Source organism: Pteropus medius, unplaced genomic scaffold (assembly GCF_902729225.1).
Source record: "Pteropus medius unplaced genomic scaffold, Ma_sr-lr_union100, whole genome shotgun sequence".
Taxonomy (NCBI): Eukaryota; Metazoa; Chordata; class Mammalia; order Chiroptera; family Pteropodidae; genus Pteropus; species Pteropus medius.
Genome location: NW_024349802.1, coordinates 20,721,500 through 20,737,728, shown reverse-complemented (window position 1 = coordinate 20,737,728; position 16,229 = coordinate 20,721,500). Strand labels below are relative to the sequence as shown.

General features: G+C 44.5%; 1 protein-coding gene across 1 annotated transcript in view; it reads right to left on the bottom strand.

The window, feature by feature from the left end:
* Window positions 1–16,229, bottom strand: part of MFAP3 (microfibril associated protein 3) — a 100,605-nt gene that overhangs the window by 9,320 nt on the left and 75,056 nt on the right. Inside the window, exons 4-5 of the mRNA XM_039836669.1 lie at window positions 14,955–15,104; window positions 11,075–11,205 (exon numbers count right to left, since the gene is read on the bottom strand). Of these exons, the coding sequence (XP_039692603.1) occupies window positions 11,075–11,205; window positions 14,955–15,104 (281 nt within the window). The remainder of the gene's footprint in view (window positions 1–11,074; window positions 11,206–14,954; window positions 15,105–16,229) is intronic.

Here is a 16,229-nt window from a genome sequence, read left to right as displayed (position 1 = left end):
AAGATCGAATCTTGCTGTTCTTTCTGGAAGCCTCTGCCAGCTCCAGGAAAGCCAACTGGAACTGCTTCAGAAATCTCAGGGACTCTCTCTGGAGCCAGTCCATCTGCTGGCTTCTCTGCCCCAGAATCTCCTCTCAGCACTTAGGGATGTTTTCCAGGTGGCTGGGACTGAAGAGGTGTGTGGTCAGAGTGGCAAGCTGCATTTCCTTGGCCCTCCCATGGGTAAGTGACTGCTCAGCCACTAGATGCTTTGCCTCATCAGCACCTGACTACCAGGGTCACCCCCAAAGCCAGGCCCACTTTTGCTTGCTCCCTACAATTTCCACAGCAGCAGCCTCTTGCGGCCTTCCTTCCTCTGGTCCCTCCTGTTCCTCCAGGCCAGCTGCACACTGCTGCCAGGCTTGCATTCATAAGATGTAGGGTACCCATCACCCTCTGCCAGAAAGGCTCTGGACATGGCTGATCCCTCCGATTACTCAAGCTAGGCTCAAATAGCCCCCTATCAGACAGCTCTCCTCAGACTTTCCAGTCTACAGCAGCACTGTTCTCCTCCCCCAGCTATTCCATTAAAATTTTTACTTCATTTTTAATTGTGAAAAATAACACACACAGCAAAGTACATTGAACATAGGTATATAGCATGGTGGGTGATTATAAACCAAACACCCACGTGACCACCAGCCCCATTAAGAAATAAAAAATTGCCTGCTTCCTAGAAAGAAGTTCATCCCTAAATGGTTCCTCCAGGGCACACCATCTCCCTCCTTTCTTAAAGTAACCAGTATCCTGACCTCTTGGTAATCATATCTGTGCTGCTTAACAAGCTCTTGTCTCCCTGCTTCAAGCTCACCATTCTAATCTCTACTTTGTGATGCTAAGGCTGGGACTCTATAAGCCACTTTTCTTTTCTACCAGCGAGCTTCCTTTTAGGTGCCGCCAATAGAGAGACAGCAAGCCTGGAGGAGGGAGAAAGGACTTGCTTCCCCTATTCACCCTCTGTGCCTGTCAGCTACACCACTGCAGGGCAGTTTGTTTCAGTAGCAGAAGTTGACTCCAATTTGTAATTTTTCCAACACTCACAGAAACTGTCTCCTGGTGCCCCTTCAGAGACATGAGCACCTGCTGGCTGGCCGGCACCCGCCTCCTCACAAGTGCCAGTCCCAGCTCCAAGTTTCTAAGGTTTAATCATTCCAGCCTCTATCCTCTGTTCCCCTAGATAGCTGCTTCCTTGCAGTTGCTACCTTTGTGAACTGCTTTTGCCTTTTCTGTTTTTAAATACCTAATGGATGATTTTTAAAATTCTGTTAAAATAATTTGTGTGATGGTGTTTCTATTTCACGAGTAGAAATTGACTGATATTTCTTTGCTTTTTAAATATTTTTACTACCTAAAGATGCATCCCTGAACACTAAAATGTGGTTTTGTCTAATATTGAACTTTAGCTAAACAGAATCATACAGTATGTATAGCTTTTTTCATTCAACATGTTTGTTGCATGTGCTGTGTTGTAGCTTATCCATTTCCATCGCTGTGTAATATTCTATTGCATAAACATGTCACAATTTGTTTATCCATTCTTCTCTTGACAGACATTTGGATTGTTTCCAGTTTCTAGCTCTTATAAAAAATAAGTAATACCATGAACATTCCTTTCCTATATATATTTATGGGTGCAAATGTGCACAAATTTCTATCGGACATGTATGTAGGAAAGGAATCGCTAGGTCATTGAAAGTGTCGATAAGTTTTCTGAAGTGGTTGTTTCAATTTATACTCTCATCAGCAGTACAAGAGAGTTCTTATGACTGTATTTGCATTAACTTTTGGTATTATAAGTCTTTTTAAAAAATTAGCCATTCTGGTGTCTATACCGTTCTATCAGATATACGGAATGTGGTAGTACTGCATCGTTGTTTTAATTTGCATTTTCTGGTGACTAATGACGTTGAGTTGCTCTTATATTTCTTGGTCATTCGAATAACCTCTCTGTGAGATTCCTGTTTAAGACTCTTGTCTGCTTTTCTTCTGAGCTGTCTTTTATTTATTGATTTATAGCAGTTCTTTGTATATTCAGAATATGATCCCCTGGTCAGTTGCGAGTTTTGCAGATAATCTGCTTCTCCTCTGTGCAGGGCTCTCGCCTTTTCACTTTCTTAATAATACCATGTGATGAACAGAGGTTCCGAGTATCAGTGTAGTCAAATCTGTACCTTTCCTTTGTGATCAGTGCTTTTTGTATATTATTTAAAAAAAATTTCTTCCTCATAGGAATATCTTTCTGTTATCTTTTTAAAGCTTTGTTGTTTTGACTTTCAGATTTATGTCTGTAGCCTACCTGTTATTGATTTTTATGTATAAGTGATTTATCAATGGAGACTTATGAATTCTTTCTGTATACAATCATATCAAATACAAATTATACAATTTCATTTTTTTGCTTTCCAGTCCTTATGCCTTTAACTTTGTTTCTTATCTCACCACTCCAGCCAAGATTTTCAATATAATGTTGCACAAAGGTGGGGATAGCAGGCATCCTTGGCACGTTCCACATCTTAAAGGAAAGCTCTCAGCATTTCATCGTTAAATAGAATATTTGCACGAAGGTTTTTGTCTAGACACCTTTGATTAAATTAAGTAAATTCCCTTTTATTCCTGGTTTTCTCAAAGTCTTATATCATGACTAGATAGTAAATTTTATCATATGCATTTTATGTACCTGAGAGTATCATCTGGTTCTTCTCCTTTATTCAATTAACATAGCAAACTATAATGACTAATTTTTTAATGTTATACCAACCTAGCATCCAGGGAGAAACCCAATTTGGTTAGCATATATATGCTAATTATATGTCGCTGGAACCATTTTTCCTAATATTTTGATTAGGGTTTTTGCATTTATGTTTATGAGTGAGGTAGGTCTGTAATTTTTCTTTCTTGTATTATCCTTGTCAGGGTTTGGTATCGAAATTATGTATCATACAATGAAGTAGTCTGTCTCAAATAATGAGAAATATTTTTCTCTTTTTCTATTCTCTGGGAGAGTTTATATAATATATTTAATAGAATTTGCCTGCATAGCCATCTGGGCCTAGAATTTCCTTTGAGAGAGAGTTTTAATTATGAATTATGAATAGCCTATTCAGACTATTTCTTCTTGCATCTGTTTTGGTGAGTTGTGTTTTACTAGAAATGTGTTCATTTTACCTAACTTATTTCAAATTTATTGATGTAAAATAGTTGACACTACCATTTCATCATAGTTTTAATTCTGTAGAATACATAGTGATATCCCCTTTTTCATTGGTTATTTGTTCCTACTCTCTTTATCCTTTGATCAGTCTTTCCAGGTGTTTATCAGTGTTATCAGTTTTTCAAAGGACCAACTTCCGATTTTTTTCCTGTAAAACAGTAATGAACCATTCTCATTGGCTGTCATGAGATCACGTGTGTAAGGAGCCTAGCACAGTGTACATGGTAAGTGGTCATAAAATAGGAACTCCTATCATTATTGCTGTGAGTAGGTCCTGTCCTCATGGAGGACTCCTTCAGTAGGCCAGCTGGGAGGAAGGAGCAAGACACTTGCATCTACGGTCTTTGGGCAATGAGCTTTGAATGATAAGCTTGAGACATAATCAGAGGCAGATGAGGAAATTGAGAATTAGGGAGAGGGGTGGAGAGCCAGAGAGGGAGAGAGTGAGAGAGAGAGGGAAGGAGGGAGAGAAAGAAAGAGAGGTAGAGAGGAGGGAAGAGAGAGGGAGAGAGGAGGAGGGAGAGAGGCGGGGAGAGAGAGAGAGAGCAAGACAGACAGACAGACAGACAACACAGACTAAGGAAGAGAGTGAGGGTAAGAAAAGAGGCCCAGACAGCTCTCTCTGCCCTGGGCTTCTGACCACACACTGCCTTCCCAGCATCAGCCACAAATATTCTCCAAGAAAGTCCTTCCACCCTTTCCCCAGGGATCTCCACCATGCATTCAAGCAGGCTCCGTGGAGAACTTCTGCTAATTCTGATGACCTAGTTACATTCAATTTACTCAAATTTTATCTGAGTGCCAGTCAGCAGTGTTCTTGATAAGCTGCCCTGAAATCAAACAGAGGCCAGTGAGGTCTTGCCTTGTGATCCTGTCTCACTCTGTCTATGACTCCCCAAATGACCTTGGAAAGTCTAATAACCTCACAGAGCTGTTCCTGAGCCTGCAGAGTCCTGTCAAAGCCCTGTGGAGACTGGACAGAGCAGCATGAGATTGGCAGTAGCCTTAGCAGGAAAAGTGAGTATGCATTCTGCTTTTTTTTTTTACCCTTGGAAGTTTCTGCTGCTGTTCAGACCACAAAGAGCAGTTAACTTTGAGCAGCTGACATGGGCAGGCCTAAAAGCCAAGACTGCGTGGGAGAGTCCAGGTGTGGGCTTTAACTGAGAGTCAGTGTCATCCAAAGGCCAGCCCACAGTGGTCAATGACATCCCCGGTATCTTTGGAATGTCTGAGGATCGATAAAGCCATGATTGCTCCTTGCTTGGAGCACTGTCTGCTGCATTTACCAGGTAAAGGAAATGGTCCATCAATAACAATTAAAAATTTACACTCAGCAAATAGTTATTTAACCGCACGTTGATTTCATTAAGCTGGATCACAATTATCATCATAATGTGTGCTTCCCACTTTCCCTTTTGAGAGTAAACAGTTTGAGAGTACAGCCCTTGTTTGATGGTCTGACATTGAATTATGGGCTATTAGCTTGTCGTTAGGAGGAAGAAAGAAAAAAAGAGTTGGGCAAATGTTGAATTCAAAGGACTTAATGTCATCATTCTGATGACCTTGCGATATGCCCTGCACTGTGCTAGAAGACAAGGATGTACAATTGAAAGAGATAGGCTGTGTATCTATTATCTCTTGCCACATAACAATATTACCACACATGTAGCACCTTAAATAACACACATTTGTGATCTCAGAATTTCTGTGGATCAGGAGTCCGGGCACAGCTTAGCTGGGTCCTCTACAAGGTGTCAATCAAGGTGTCAGCTAGGTTTGGTTGGGGAAGGATCCACTTCTAAGCTCATGTAGCAGTTAGCAGGGCAGGCTTAGGTGCTTACAGGCTAAGACTGAGAGCCTAAGTTCCTAGTTAGTTGTTGGCTGGAGGAGACCCTCATTTCTTTGCCATGTGGTCCTCCCCAACACAGCCACCTGCTTCATCAAAGCCAGGAAGAGAGGGAGTTTCCTAGCATAACAGACATTATGATTTTATATAACATAATCCTGTCACCTTTGCCATATTGTACAAAAGAAGTCATAGGTCCTGCCCACACTCAAGGGTGAGGGGGTGAGGATGATACGTGGCTGTGAGAATAGGAGAAGAGGATAATTGGAGGACATCTTAGAATCTGTGCACTATACTCAGTCTCTGGTATGACTCTGGGAAGATAGCCACAAAATATAATTATTGTGAAGGCTATGAGAGGGCTAGAACTCAGTTAATGCATCCCTCATTCAGGCTAATGAAGGGATATTTAATCTGGAACTTGAGGTATAAGAAGGAATTACTCAAATCAACTGTGGGGTAGGTGTGTGGAGGGGGAGGGGCATGGGAGTATGTGATACGCAGAGGTTTCCATAAAATGTTAGAGCCAGAGAGACTTAGTGATTATTGAGTCTATTGGTTTTTAATCCTGGATGCACACTGGAATCATCTGAAGAGCTTTATAAAATACTCATGTCCAGAGGCTCTGATGAATTGGTCTCAGGTAAACTTAGGCACTGAAAGTTTTTTAAGTTCCTCAGATGATTTTAATGTGTGGTCAAGGTTGAGGCCACTGCTCTAGTCCAACTCCTTCAATTTCATAGATAAGGAATTTGAAGCTGAGAAAGGAAATGGATTTGGTCCACGTTACATAGCTACCAGTTGGCAAAGCCAAGGTGAGGAACAGGGTGGGCTTTGAGCTTGAAGGTAGGAGATCCGGGTTCCTGAGACTAACGGGTGTCCATCCATTTCTTTCTCTAGGACTTGGTTTCTCCATCTGTAAAATGATATGGACTGGAAGATCTCCACAGTCCCTTCAAATGCTGATGATGCTCTGATTTTCTTGGCTAAGCATTAACTCCATATCAGCAGCTGATCTGGGACTGGCATTGAGCCGTTTCTACTCTGGGCTGTCTTTGGGAGCCTGGAATCAGTGACATTGGGAACCATGGCCAACGCTCTTCTCTGAATGAGGCTGCTTGGTGGACTGGATGTTCTCACACATGCCCTTTTACTGAAGACAATTTTGTCTGTTGAAGCATGTGAGAAGTTCACCCAGCAGGAAGCTGCTCTGGCTGGGTTTAATCTGTGATGTGTTTATCAGGATTAGGATTTTAATTAAAATTGACATTTGAAAGACTACCTGTGAGGGAGCCCTGCTTTAATAAAAAGCACCTCACAGTGGTATAGGTAACCCTCCCACATGATCAGGCAGGTGTCTGAAGGACTGATGTAGGAGCACACAGTTCTCTCTTCCTCTGGCTAAATAGCTCACTCTCTACTGGTGTTGCCAGACCCATTCATGTTGAGTCATCGGTGCTGGAGGGTGGTGCAGTGATGGTCTGGCCCTCTGGGGACCAGAACCTCCCCCTCGCCCAGCTCTGGTCAAGTTTGTTAACCCTTTGGGGTTCAGTTTCCTCATGTGTAAAATGGGCTGCTCAATTATCTACTTTTCCAGAAAGTACTTGCTGAACACCTACTCTGGGTTAGAACTTCTATTCTGTCCCCTCAAGGAATCCACAAGGCAAAGGGAGCAGAGGAAAGAAATAAATGTAGGATAAGGTCCTTCACCCTATGCTTGGCACATAAGAAGCTCTTGTGATAATTCCTGTATTCAGGTGCTGTGGGAAGTCAGCGGAGGGTTCTCAAAATCACATCGAGAGAGAATAAGCCATGCTTCTAAGAAGTACGATAATTAATTGATTCTCCAAATATTTATTGAGCACTGACTATACACCAGGCACTGTCCTAGGTGATGAGGATATAGTGCTGAACAAAGCAGACAATGACCTAGTCTTCACAGAGCTTACTTTTTCATAGAGATGATAATAATACAACAATAATAATAGCAATGACCTCTATTTAAAGATATAGTGCTCAGTGCTTTATTTACATGTCTCATTTCATTTAATGTTCACCAACAACCTTATATCATGTAGGTACTATTATCTGCTCCTTCTACAGGTGAGAAACGTGAAGCTCATAGAGGGTTCAAGACCATGCCCAAGGTTGCCCAGCCGGGAAATGGCGGAGCTGGGATTCCTACCCCAGGTTGAGTCACTTAGAGCCTCAACACTTCACCACTATACTGTTCTGTTTTAGGACTGAAGTCATGCACAGCTAGTAAAGGGGTTAACTTGTTGTAATGAATGTGTGTGTGCATGAGTGCGTGTGTGTGTGTGTGTGTGTGTGTGTGTGTGTGTGTGAGAGAGAGAGAGAGAGAGAGAGAGACAGACAGACAGACAGACAGACAGACAGACAGACAGACACTAAGTGGCGGTAGGGCTGATCCTGACCCAGTCTCCCTCCACACAGCCCCAGGAGATGACCTCTTCTCACTTTATATGGTACTTATGGGTGATATATCTCCTGAGACATTTGAAGGAAAAGCTGTTGTCTTCTCTTAATTGAGGGACCACATAAATTATTGATAGGTTATTAAAGTGGAATCCAAAGACAGAGAGAGATTTAAGAGGTTTCGCTTCAAAGTCTTTTCTTTCAAAATATTTATCCCTCTGGGCCCAGTGGTCGGGGGCATGAGGCATGTGTTATTGGACCAAGGCCACCATCCCCACCCATAATTGATGAGGAAGTGGGAAGGCTCAGCCTTTAGAGGCTTCCTGTAGAGAGAAGGAGACAGGGTTCTATCACTAGACTGGGTAGAAAATCTGCCCTGGGTCCCAAACGCTGACAGCCGGAGTCAGGAGACTCAGTGCAGGTGGGATCAGCAGCTAGACAGCCCAAGACAGGACTCATTAGAGAGCCGGAGGTGGGGTGCAGTTTTCAGGTGGGAGTCTGGTTACGGCAGCTCTAGGAACCAGTGCTCACAGTAACCCTGGGAGGTGGTGCTATTATCTACATAGTACCCACGAGGAAACTGCAGGACAGAGATTCTAAATTCCTAAAGTAACACAGCTAAAGAATTCTGGAACTAGCTATTATGCCCAGATAAATAAACTGAGGTCAGAGAGGTTAAACTTGTCCAGGTCACACAGCCTGTGAGTGGTGACAAAGCTCCAGAGACCATGCTCTTTCTGTGGTGCAAGGCCCAGAGAAAAGTTCTAGAGGTTCCGTTGCGTTGCCAGTTGAGAAGGAAGGGAAAGGGTATGGAGCTCATCAAGAAGCCCAAACGGCCTAGTGACCTTCCCTGAGAATGGGGCAGAAGTGAGTTGAAATGTGGCCTAAGGAAGCCACAGCGCCTGGACCAGGACATGGGTGTCCCCAGAATCACAGTTCGCAAGTGACAGTCAGGACTGGAACCAAAGTCCACCTTCTCCCTCATTCCATATTCAGGGCTCTTTGCCCTGGTTCCGGCCTGCCATGACACCGTAGGCGGTGACTGCTCATCAGGAATATTAGAGACACCTAGTGGGACATGGGAGCTGGGCCAGATGATCGTTGAATTTTTCCCCCAAAATTAATTAATTAATTAATTAATTAACGTACTAAACATTTATTATTCATCAGACACCCTGCCGAGCATTTTTTTCCAGACATTATTCATTCAGTTTACGAACATGTGCCAGATGGTGGGTATCCTGCAGAAAACAAGGCGGACGAGGCCCTCACTGTACAACCATCCCCACAGTTGGTTATGATTTTTCTCATTTTAGAGATGAGGAGACGGGCCCAGAAGGGTTAAGGAACTTACCAGAATCACACAGCTAGTAAGTGGTAGAGCTGAGATTTGAACCCAAGTGTGTATTCACCACTTCAGCATTTGGCCTCGCTTTGTAGCCCCCTGGATTTATTCAGAGAGGTTTGGTTTGGCTCTTTGTTCCCAAAGCCAGACTACCCCACAGCGTCTGCTCATGTTCCCCTTACCAGCCAGATGTCACCTCCTTGCCATCACTGCTATCTAAAGGCACCCTTTCCAGATTCTCTTTTTCTCCTGCCAGAATATCTCTGCATTTTACTCAGGGCACCGTGAAAAACCATGCCTTTTCACTGTTTCCTTTAGCACCGGTTTCTTCTGCCAAAGCCCCCCTCCCTTCCCTTTTCCAACCTCAGAATGTCTAGTCATCCTTTAAGACCCAGGTCAACAGCTCCCTCCTCTAGGAAGCTTCCCCTGATTCTCTGAGGCAGAGACTGTCATCAATACTCCCCAACACCATCTCTTTCGAGCATTTTTCATGGGCGTCTTCGTATACTCATGCATGTCTGTCTCTTCCACATGACTGTGAATTCTTGGGTCAGGACCACTCACATGGCTCTTATTCCCGTTGTTTCCACAGTTTTTGGAACACACTAAGTGCTCAGTCGATGTTGGTGAAATGAAAGCATGAAGACAGCATGGCCTCTGTCTTCTCTGGTCTACATTCCAGCTACAGACCTCCATTCAGTCAAGCTCTGTCCTCACTCTTTATCCCAGCTGCTGACTCTGGGTTTAGGCCTTAGATGCTTCATTAACTAATAATAATGAGTCACTGTACTAGCCTCGGGAACATTGTAAATGATACAGTGTCAGGAGAAGGCAGTGGGATGTGGAATTTCAATGAGGCTGGCATGGTTCTTGAAACAGAAAATGCCACATGCAATCTTTTCCTCTGTTATAGCTCCCATACGCCAGGCCTCACGGACTAACTCAGAACTATTCCGTTATTCCATTCCAGTTCTAATTCTAGGCTGATTATAGGGATTGCAAATTAGTGCCGTATGTGAGGTATGGCAGGCTGAGTAATAGGCCCCCCAAATATGTCCGTGTCCTAATCCCTAGTGAAACTGATTCCAGATTTCTGACCTCTACAACTATAAGAATAAATTGTGTTGTTTGAATCCCAAAACTTTAGGTAATTTGTTACAGCAGCAATAGGAAACTAATACATGAGGCTACTCCTTCTTCTGGAGAACCTGAGAGAATGCTGTACTCTTTCTAAATGTAGTCTCAGAATCATTCTTAACACAATATATCTGGCAATCACTAACAACTGATCAGAGTTGAAAAGGGGAGATGGAACCCATTTTTTATTTGTTATTTTGTATTTGAAGTGGTCCAGATATCTCCTTCAAAGGTTTGGGAAATGGACGCCCAGAAAGACGAAGTTTTTCCCACGGACATGCAGCCCACTAGTGGCAGGACTGTTTTATGCACGCCGAGTCTTTCCCCTATGGCAGTCACAGAAGCATCAAACGTGACACAACATTCTGGCTTGGACTGAGCTCATCTGCAGGTACCATGATTTTCGCCCCCGCATTCAGGGGTGAGTAAAGAAAAAGTCCTGCCAAGGCCTTTCTCTGTCTCCACTTACCTGTCCTCTCCTGGAAGGCCAGGCTCCACAGCACAGGCTTTGGCAAGGACTGGCCTCTCAGGGCAGATTTATTCATCAAAGCTTTCCGTTGAGATTCCAGCCACCCTGCTAATGGCTTACCTGGGGAAGCTTTCTGCTTTGCTCAAATCTCTCCCTCAGGAAACCTGAACTTGTGAAATGAGAGTTAGGGGAGATGGCTGTTACTAGCGAGGCAGAGATACTGGGACAGTAACCTCTGCAGCAGGGGGGTAAAGTTACTAACTCACATGGAATGATCATTTCTCTATCCAGATTTATTAGCCACGTGTTCCCTAGGGGCTCAGCTATGGCTGAGTAGGCCACCTCCTGCTCAAAGGCCCTCAGAGGCTCCTCTAGCTTTCCAAACAAAGTGCTGCTCACCGGGACATTCCAAGCTCTCCCTCCTTGATTGCGCTTCACCCTTTCTTTACAGCCTTATTTCCCACCATTCTTCCTCTAATGCTACAGAGAAGCTCACTGTTCTCTAAGAACAGTGGGGAAATGGCTTGCCCATTAGTGGCAGGGCTGCGGCCAGCGCAGGGAAGTCTAAGTCCCGCCGTGCTTCTCATCTTACCTTCCAGTGTGCGACAGGGCAGGACACGCATTAATGAGGTACGGAATCCTACATTCAAGTAGTCTTGATTTTTGTGGTTGTAAAATCCCATCCAAACAAGTCTCATTGTCTGGTTTTGGATGTGCTGGGGGCTAAACACAGAGAAACGATTTTGCACGTTCAGTTGGGAATCCTGGGTTTCGTTCCTGTCCCTGGCCTAAACGAATAATTATTGAGCATCTGACATGTTTTTCCACAACAGCCTGGAAAAAACTCTCTGTAAGGAAGAATTTTCTCAGGGTTGGTGGAAACTGGCCTGGCCTGGCGAGGAAGGGCCAAATCCAGGAGTTTGGCTCAGCAGCAGGAAAGGATTGCTAGGAGGGTTGCAGGATTGCAGACTGGACGGGAAAGGGAAAGCAGAACTGTGGGTCCTGGCAGAGGGTAACGTCAGCTAATAGAACAGACCATTCACTCACAAAGTATCAGTGAGCCTTACTCTGAGCCAGACACTGAGAGAGGCATGGGGGATACAGCAGCAGGCCAGATGGAAAGTTACTTGGTCTCAAATAGGAACTTAGACTCAGTAAGGGGGAGTAGGGGAAGACAGTAGGCAATAATAAACAGAATGATGGGGTGTGGTGGGGGGGTGGTATACAGAGCCACAGGAACAGAAGGAGGGACCCTGTCATAGTGCAGGTAGGGTCAGAGGAGGATACCTGGAAGATGCCACCCTTAACCTGAGCTATCTAATTATTTACAAGTGAAGAAGACAGGAAGGATCCAGGCAAAGGTTTAGTGTAGGGAGAAAATGCCCATGTCTTGGAGGTCAGCAAACAGCTAGAGTGATGGACAGAGGAGGAGACTACAGGGTGAGGGCTGGAACACTGGCAGCTTTTCGTAGCCAGTGGGGAAGATGGAGCATGGAAATGAGCATCCATGTCTGGCCCCTTCAAACTTCTTTGGATATAAGTACTGGCTGTACCCTGCAACCTCAGCAGAGGGCCCAAGGCAGGGACCCTGGAAGGACAAGGCTGAGGCTGTGGTTGCTAAAGAGCTGAGGGCTGAATGAGCCAGACAAAGCTAATTAAAGGGGAAAGAGAAACGTGACAGTGTGCCATTGAAAACTTGCTACGAAGCTTGGGGCTTAGCCTGTTTTTTCATCTAAAAAAAAAAATGGGGCCACCTCCAGGACTATGGTGAGAATTAAATAAGATAATATGCATTAAATGCTTAGCATCCAGCCTGATACACAGTGAGTGATTAATAAATCATAATTACATTTATTACTATTCAGCAACTATTTATTGAGTGCCTACTATGTGCCAGGCACTGTTCTAGGATATATCTATGAACAAAACTGACAAAAATCATCATTCTTGTGGGGTGACATTTTAGTGCTCTCTCTCTTCATATGTGCAATACTGTGAGGAGGGTCTTATCACTCCTATTTTATAGATAAGAACTGGACACCGAGAGGCTAAGCAACTTGTCTAAGGTTGCAAAGCTAGCAAGCGGCAGAGGACAGATCTGAACGCAAGGCTGTGTGATGGCCTGCCCAAGGTTCCCTCCACTACCTGACTCTACCTCTCTATAAAAAACAACATAGAATTAACTATTGTTTATATGACATCAATAATAGTTTTGTTTGGATTTTCTGTGATAGTTCAACATTTAAATCCTCTGTCTCATTCCTGTAAATCATACATACCCATCAGACCATGTCTGGGTTTGGGGTTCAGAAGATAGGATTGCTTTAGTTCTTGAATCTACAAGAACTTCAGGGCAAGGAGAGGCTGTTGTAGCTGGAGTAGCGGGAAGGCTGGAGGCTGGACCTGCAGCCATAAGGAAGGAAAAGGACAGGTGAGGGAGTAGAATCAGTTTAAATAACCCAGAGGGTGGGACTGCATGGGTGTGTTTCGTGAGGAGGAACCACACATGCGTGTGCATGTATTGACTGCTCCAACAAATAATTATTAAGCACCTAACAGGTCAGGTACTGCACTAGGCACTGAGAATCACAGCAAAGATGTGCTAGATTCCTGCCCTCATGGGGCTTGCTGAACGTATGTGTGTGTGTATGTGTGTGTGCATGTGTGTGTGCATGTACCGTGTGTGTGTGTGTGTGTGTGTGTGTGTGTGTGTGTGTCTCAGGGAGGGTAAGGTGAAGGATGGGATGGAAGATATTGGGAGAAGGCACCTGCAGGTAAGAGCATTCATCGCAATAGACTCCTTTCCCTGAATTTTTGCTTTCCCAGCTTTCCTTCTTGATTTGTTCTCCCAACCTACCTATACTTTTGCCAACTAGAGGAAAAGGCACAGACTCTTGGAAGATGCTGATGGGCTCAGAAGTCCCAGATGCTAAAGCAGAGGCTGCATGAAGAGTGAGGCGTCTTGGCTCATCCTTCCAGACTGATATTCCCTTTTGGTGTGGGTCTTTTATCTACTAGCTCAGTGCAGACAATCAATGCTAATCCAGTCTTCTGAGACCAAATGAAACAGCCAGCATTTAAAGGGCTTGAGCTCTCTTTTCTGATTACCAGGCGACCTACATAATCACTCTCACCCCATCTTGCCTGAGAGGCACTGCTGTTGACAAAGCCAGACCAGGCATTCTCTCTGCTGGGAACTGGCTATGATTTCTTCTGTGCTTGCCAAGTGGAGAAGAGACTGGGGGAACAGGAGCCTGGCCAAGGATTCCAGAGGCCTGGTTCTTGCCCCTGATCTGCACTTAGCTTCCTATGTGACTCTGGGAATGTCTATTCCCAATATCATCATTCCCTGGGCCTCAGTTTCCCCATTTGTAACATGAGGGGGTTAAGCCAGACCACCTCAGAGGTCCCTCCCCACTCCAAGATTCTAGGTCACTCATGATGCCAGGTCACACCTACTACTCCAGCCTTAAAAAATCTCCAGGGACTTCTCTGGAAACATGATGGGTATGAAGCTTAGCATGCTGGTCAGAAGTATAGAGATTTGTGTGTGTAGATATGTACTGGTTTGAGCATTTCCAAGACATATTAAGTGAAAAAAATCAAGTTGCAGAATGATTTCTATGGTGTGATACCACACGCACATATTATACACATGCTTGTACAAGCCCACACATGCATAGAATATTCAACGGTCTCCGAAAGAATATGTAAGAGCCTTGTAACCTTAGAGGAATGGAACTAAATGTCTAAGAAGGAGATTCAAATTTCATTGTACTTTGTCATACTTCTGATGTTTTTAACCGTGTGCCTTGTTGCTTTGAAAATTAACAATGTTTTAAAGTGTGGACTTTGCCATCAATTCACTTATTCACTGAACAAATATTTATTAAGCATCAATTATATGCCAGGTATATAAGAAGTGGTGATATAGGAAGTGGTAAGTAAGTCAGTTCCTGCCCTCAGGGAGCCCACATTCTAGATGGATGATATCCAAATCAATAAACATATAATATAATGCTAGGGATAAGGGGCATGAAATATACAAGACTGACACGGATGTGAAGTCTCGCTTTCCATTTACATATTGTTTGACCCTGAGTAGGCTGGTTCACCTCATCAATCTTCACTTTTCTCATCTATAAAGTGGTAATAATATCTGCTTCACAGGGTTTTTTTCTGAGAATTAAATGAAATGAATAAGAGTACCTGGGACATAACAGGTGCTTAATAAATGCTGGTTATTATCATGGTTAATATTACTGGGGAAGGGGTCTGGAGGGGAGTGAACATGGCCACGAGCTGTGTAAAGACAGGAAGGTAGGGGTGTGTAGACACCTAGGAGAGAGCTGGTGAGGGATCTAGGAAGAGATGAACAAACTGGGCTGGCTGGGTGGGGTGGGATGATATGGAAGGAGAAGAGGAGTGTGGGGGACCCAGCCCGGAAGACAGAAGTGGATTTGGAGCCTTACCCAGCAGGAAGTCCCATGCAGGTCCCTGAGGATGCCTGGTCCAGCCAGGAAATGGGGGGGATGTTGGTGAGGTGGGAAGCCCATTCGTCCCATCCCAGGACCCAGGATGATGATATGTCTGAAGGTCTTTGCCAAGAATTGAGATGCAACCTAGGAACAGAGAGGGAGGGTTTTCCTCGGGGTTTCCCAAACTGGCTGGCCTTCGGATTCTCCCCAGCTTTCAAGACAGACCCGAGCCTCAGTCCAAAGGGCAGGATCTCAGTAATGTCTCTTTGGAGGCCACACCACCATGCCCAAACCAATGACAGGTGCTTCTCAGGCAAGCATGAATAGGAGCTTTTCCTTTGCACCCCAGCCAGACTTTACAGTAGGCCAGAGTTAAATTCCAGGATCCATCTGTGACAGAAACAACAGTCACTTATTCGTTGACTTAAAGCTTATTGGGTGTGTGTGCATGCGCATTTATGTGTGAGTGCATGCATGTGTGTAGGCATATGAATGCACGTGTATCTGTCTCTGTGTGCGTGACATCTAGGAATAACAGAAAGGAAGGGAATGTAGGTCTACTGGAGGGAGAAAACCAGAGAACTGAAGTGTTTGCTTCTCAAGAGAAAATGGAATTCAAAGAGAAAATCATTGCCTTGGGGGACTCTGAATCTCACCTGCATTCAGTGAATCTTAGTGAATCTCACTGAGTGAAGCTTTTTATGCAAATCCACGCAAACAAATTCTAGGCCCTGCTGGGAGTCCTGTGAGCCGGCTCCCTTTCAGGAGCAGTGGGTGGGAGGCCGATCTAGCAGGAGGCCCCTCCTGAAAGCTGAAGATAAGAAGCTAGCCATGGCCTGCAGGGCTCATTTGACCGTCCCTGGTGATAGCTTCTTAGCCACATAGAAAATATATATCTATGGTTTTTTGACACAAACTCAAAATGTCAAATTTTTTCAAATTAGTTTGGAGCAGCAAAATCTCCTTTTGCCCAAAGGAGGTTTTAAATGGAAGCCTGACATAGAAAAGAGAAAAAGGCAAGCTGCTGTGGTCCCAATATGGAAATGAGGATGGAGGCACAGTGCCCCACCCACTCAGGTTATGCTCCACCCCCCCTTCATGGGGCCTAACCTCAGGCAACAGGAGGCTCAGCATAGATTTAAAACCTTTATGCTCCTTCACCTTCTCCCCATCATAGGTGAGAAGCTTCCCAGCCCCCTACTGCTGTGTCTATACCCCTTTGTACTCAACAGGGGCCAGCTGGCCACCCCACCCAGGGCTCAGTGCTGT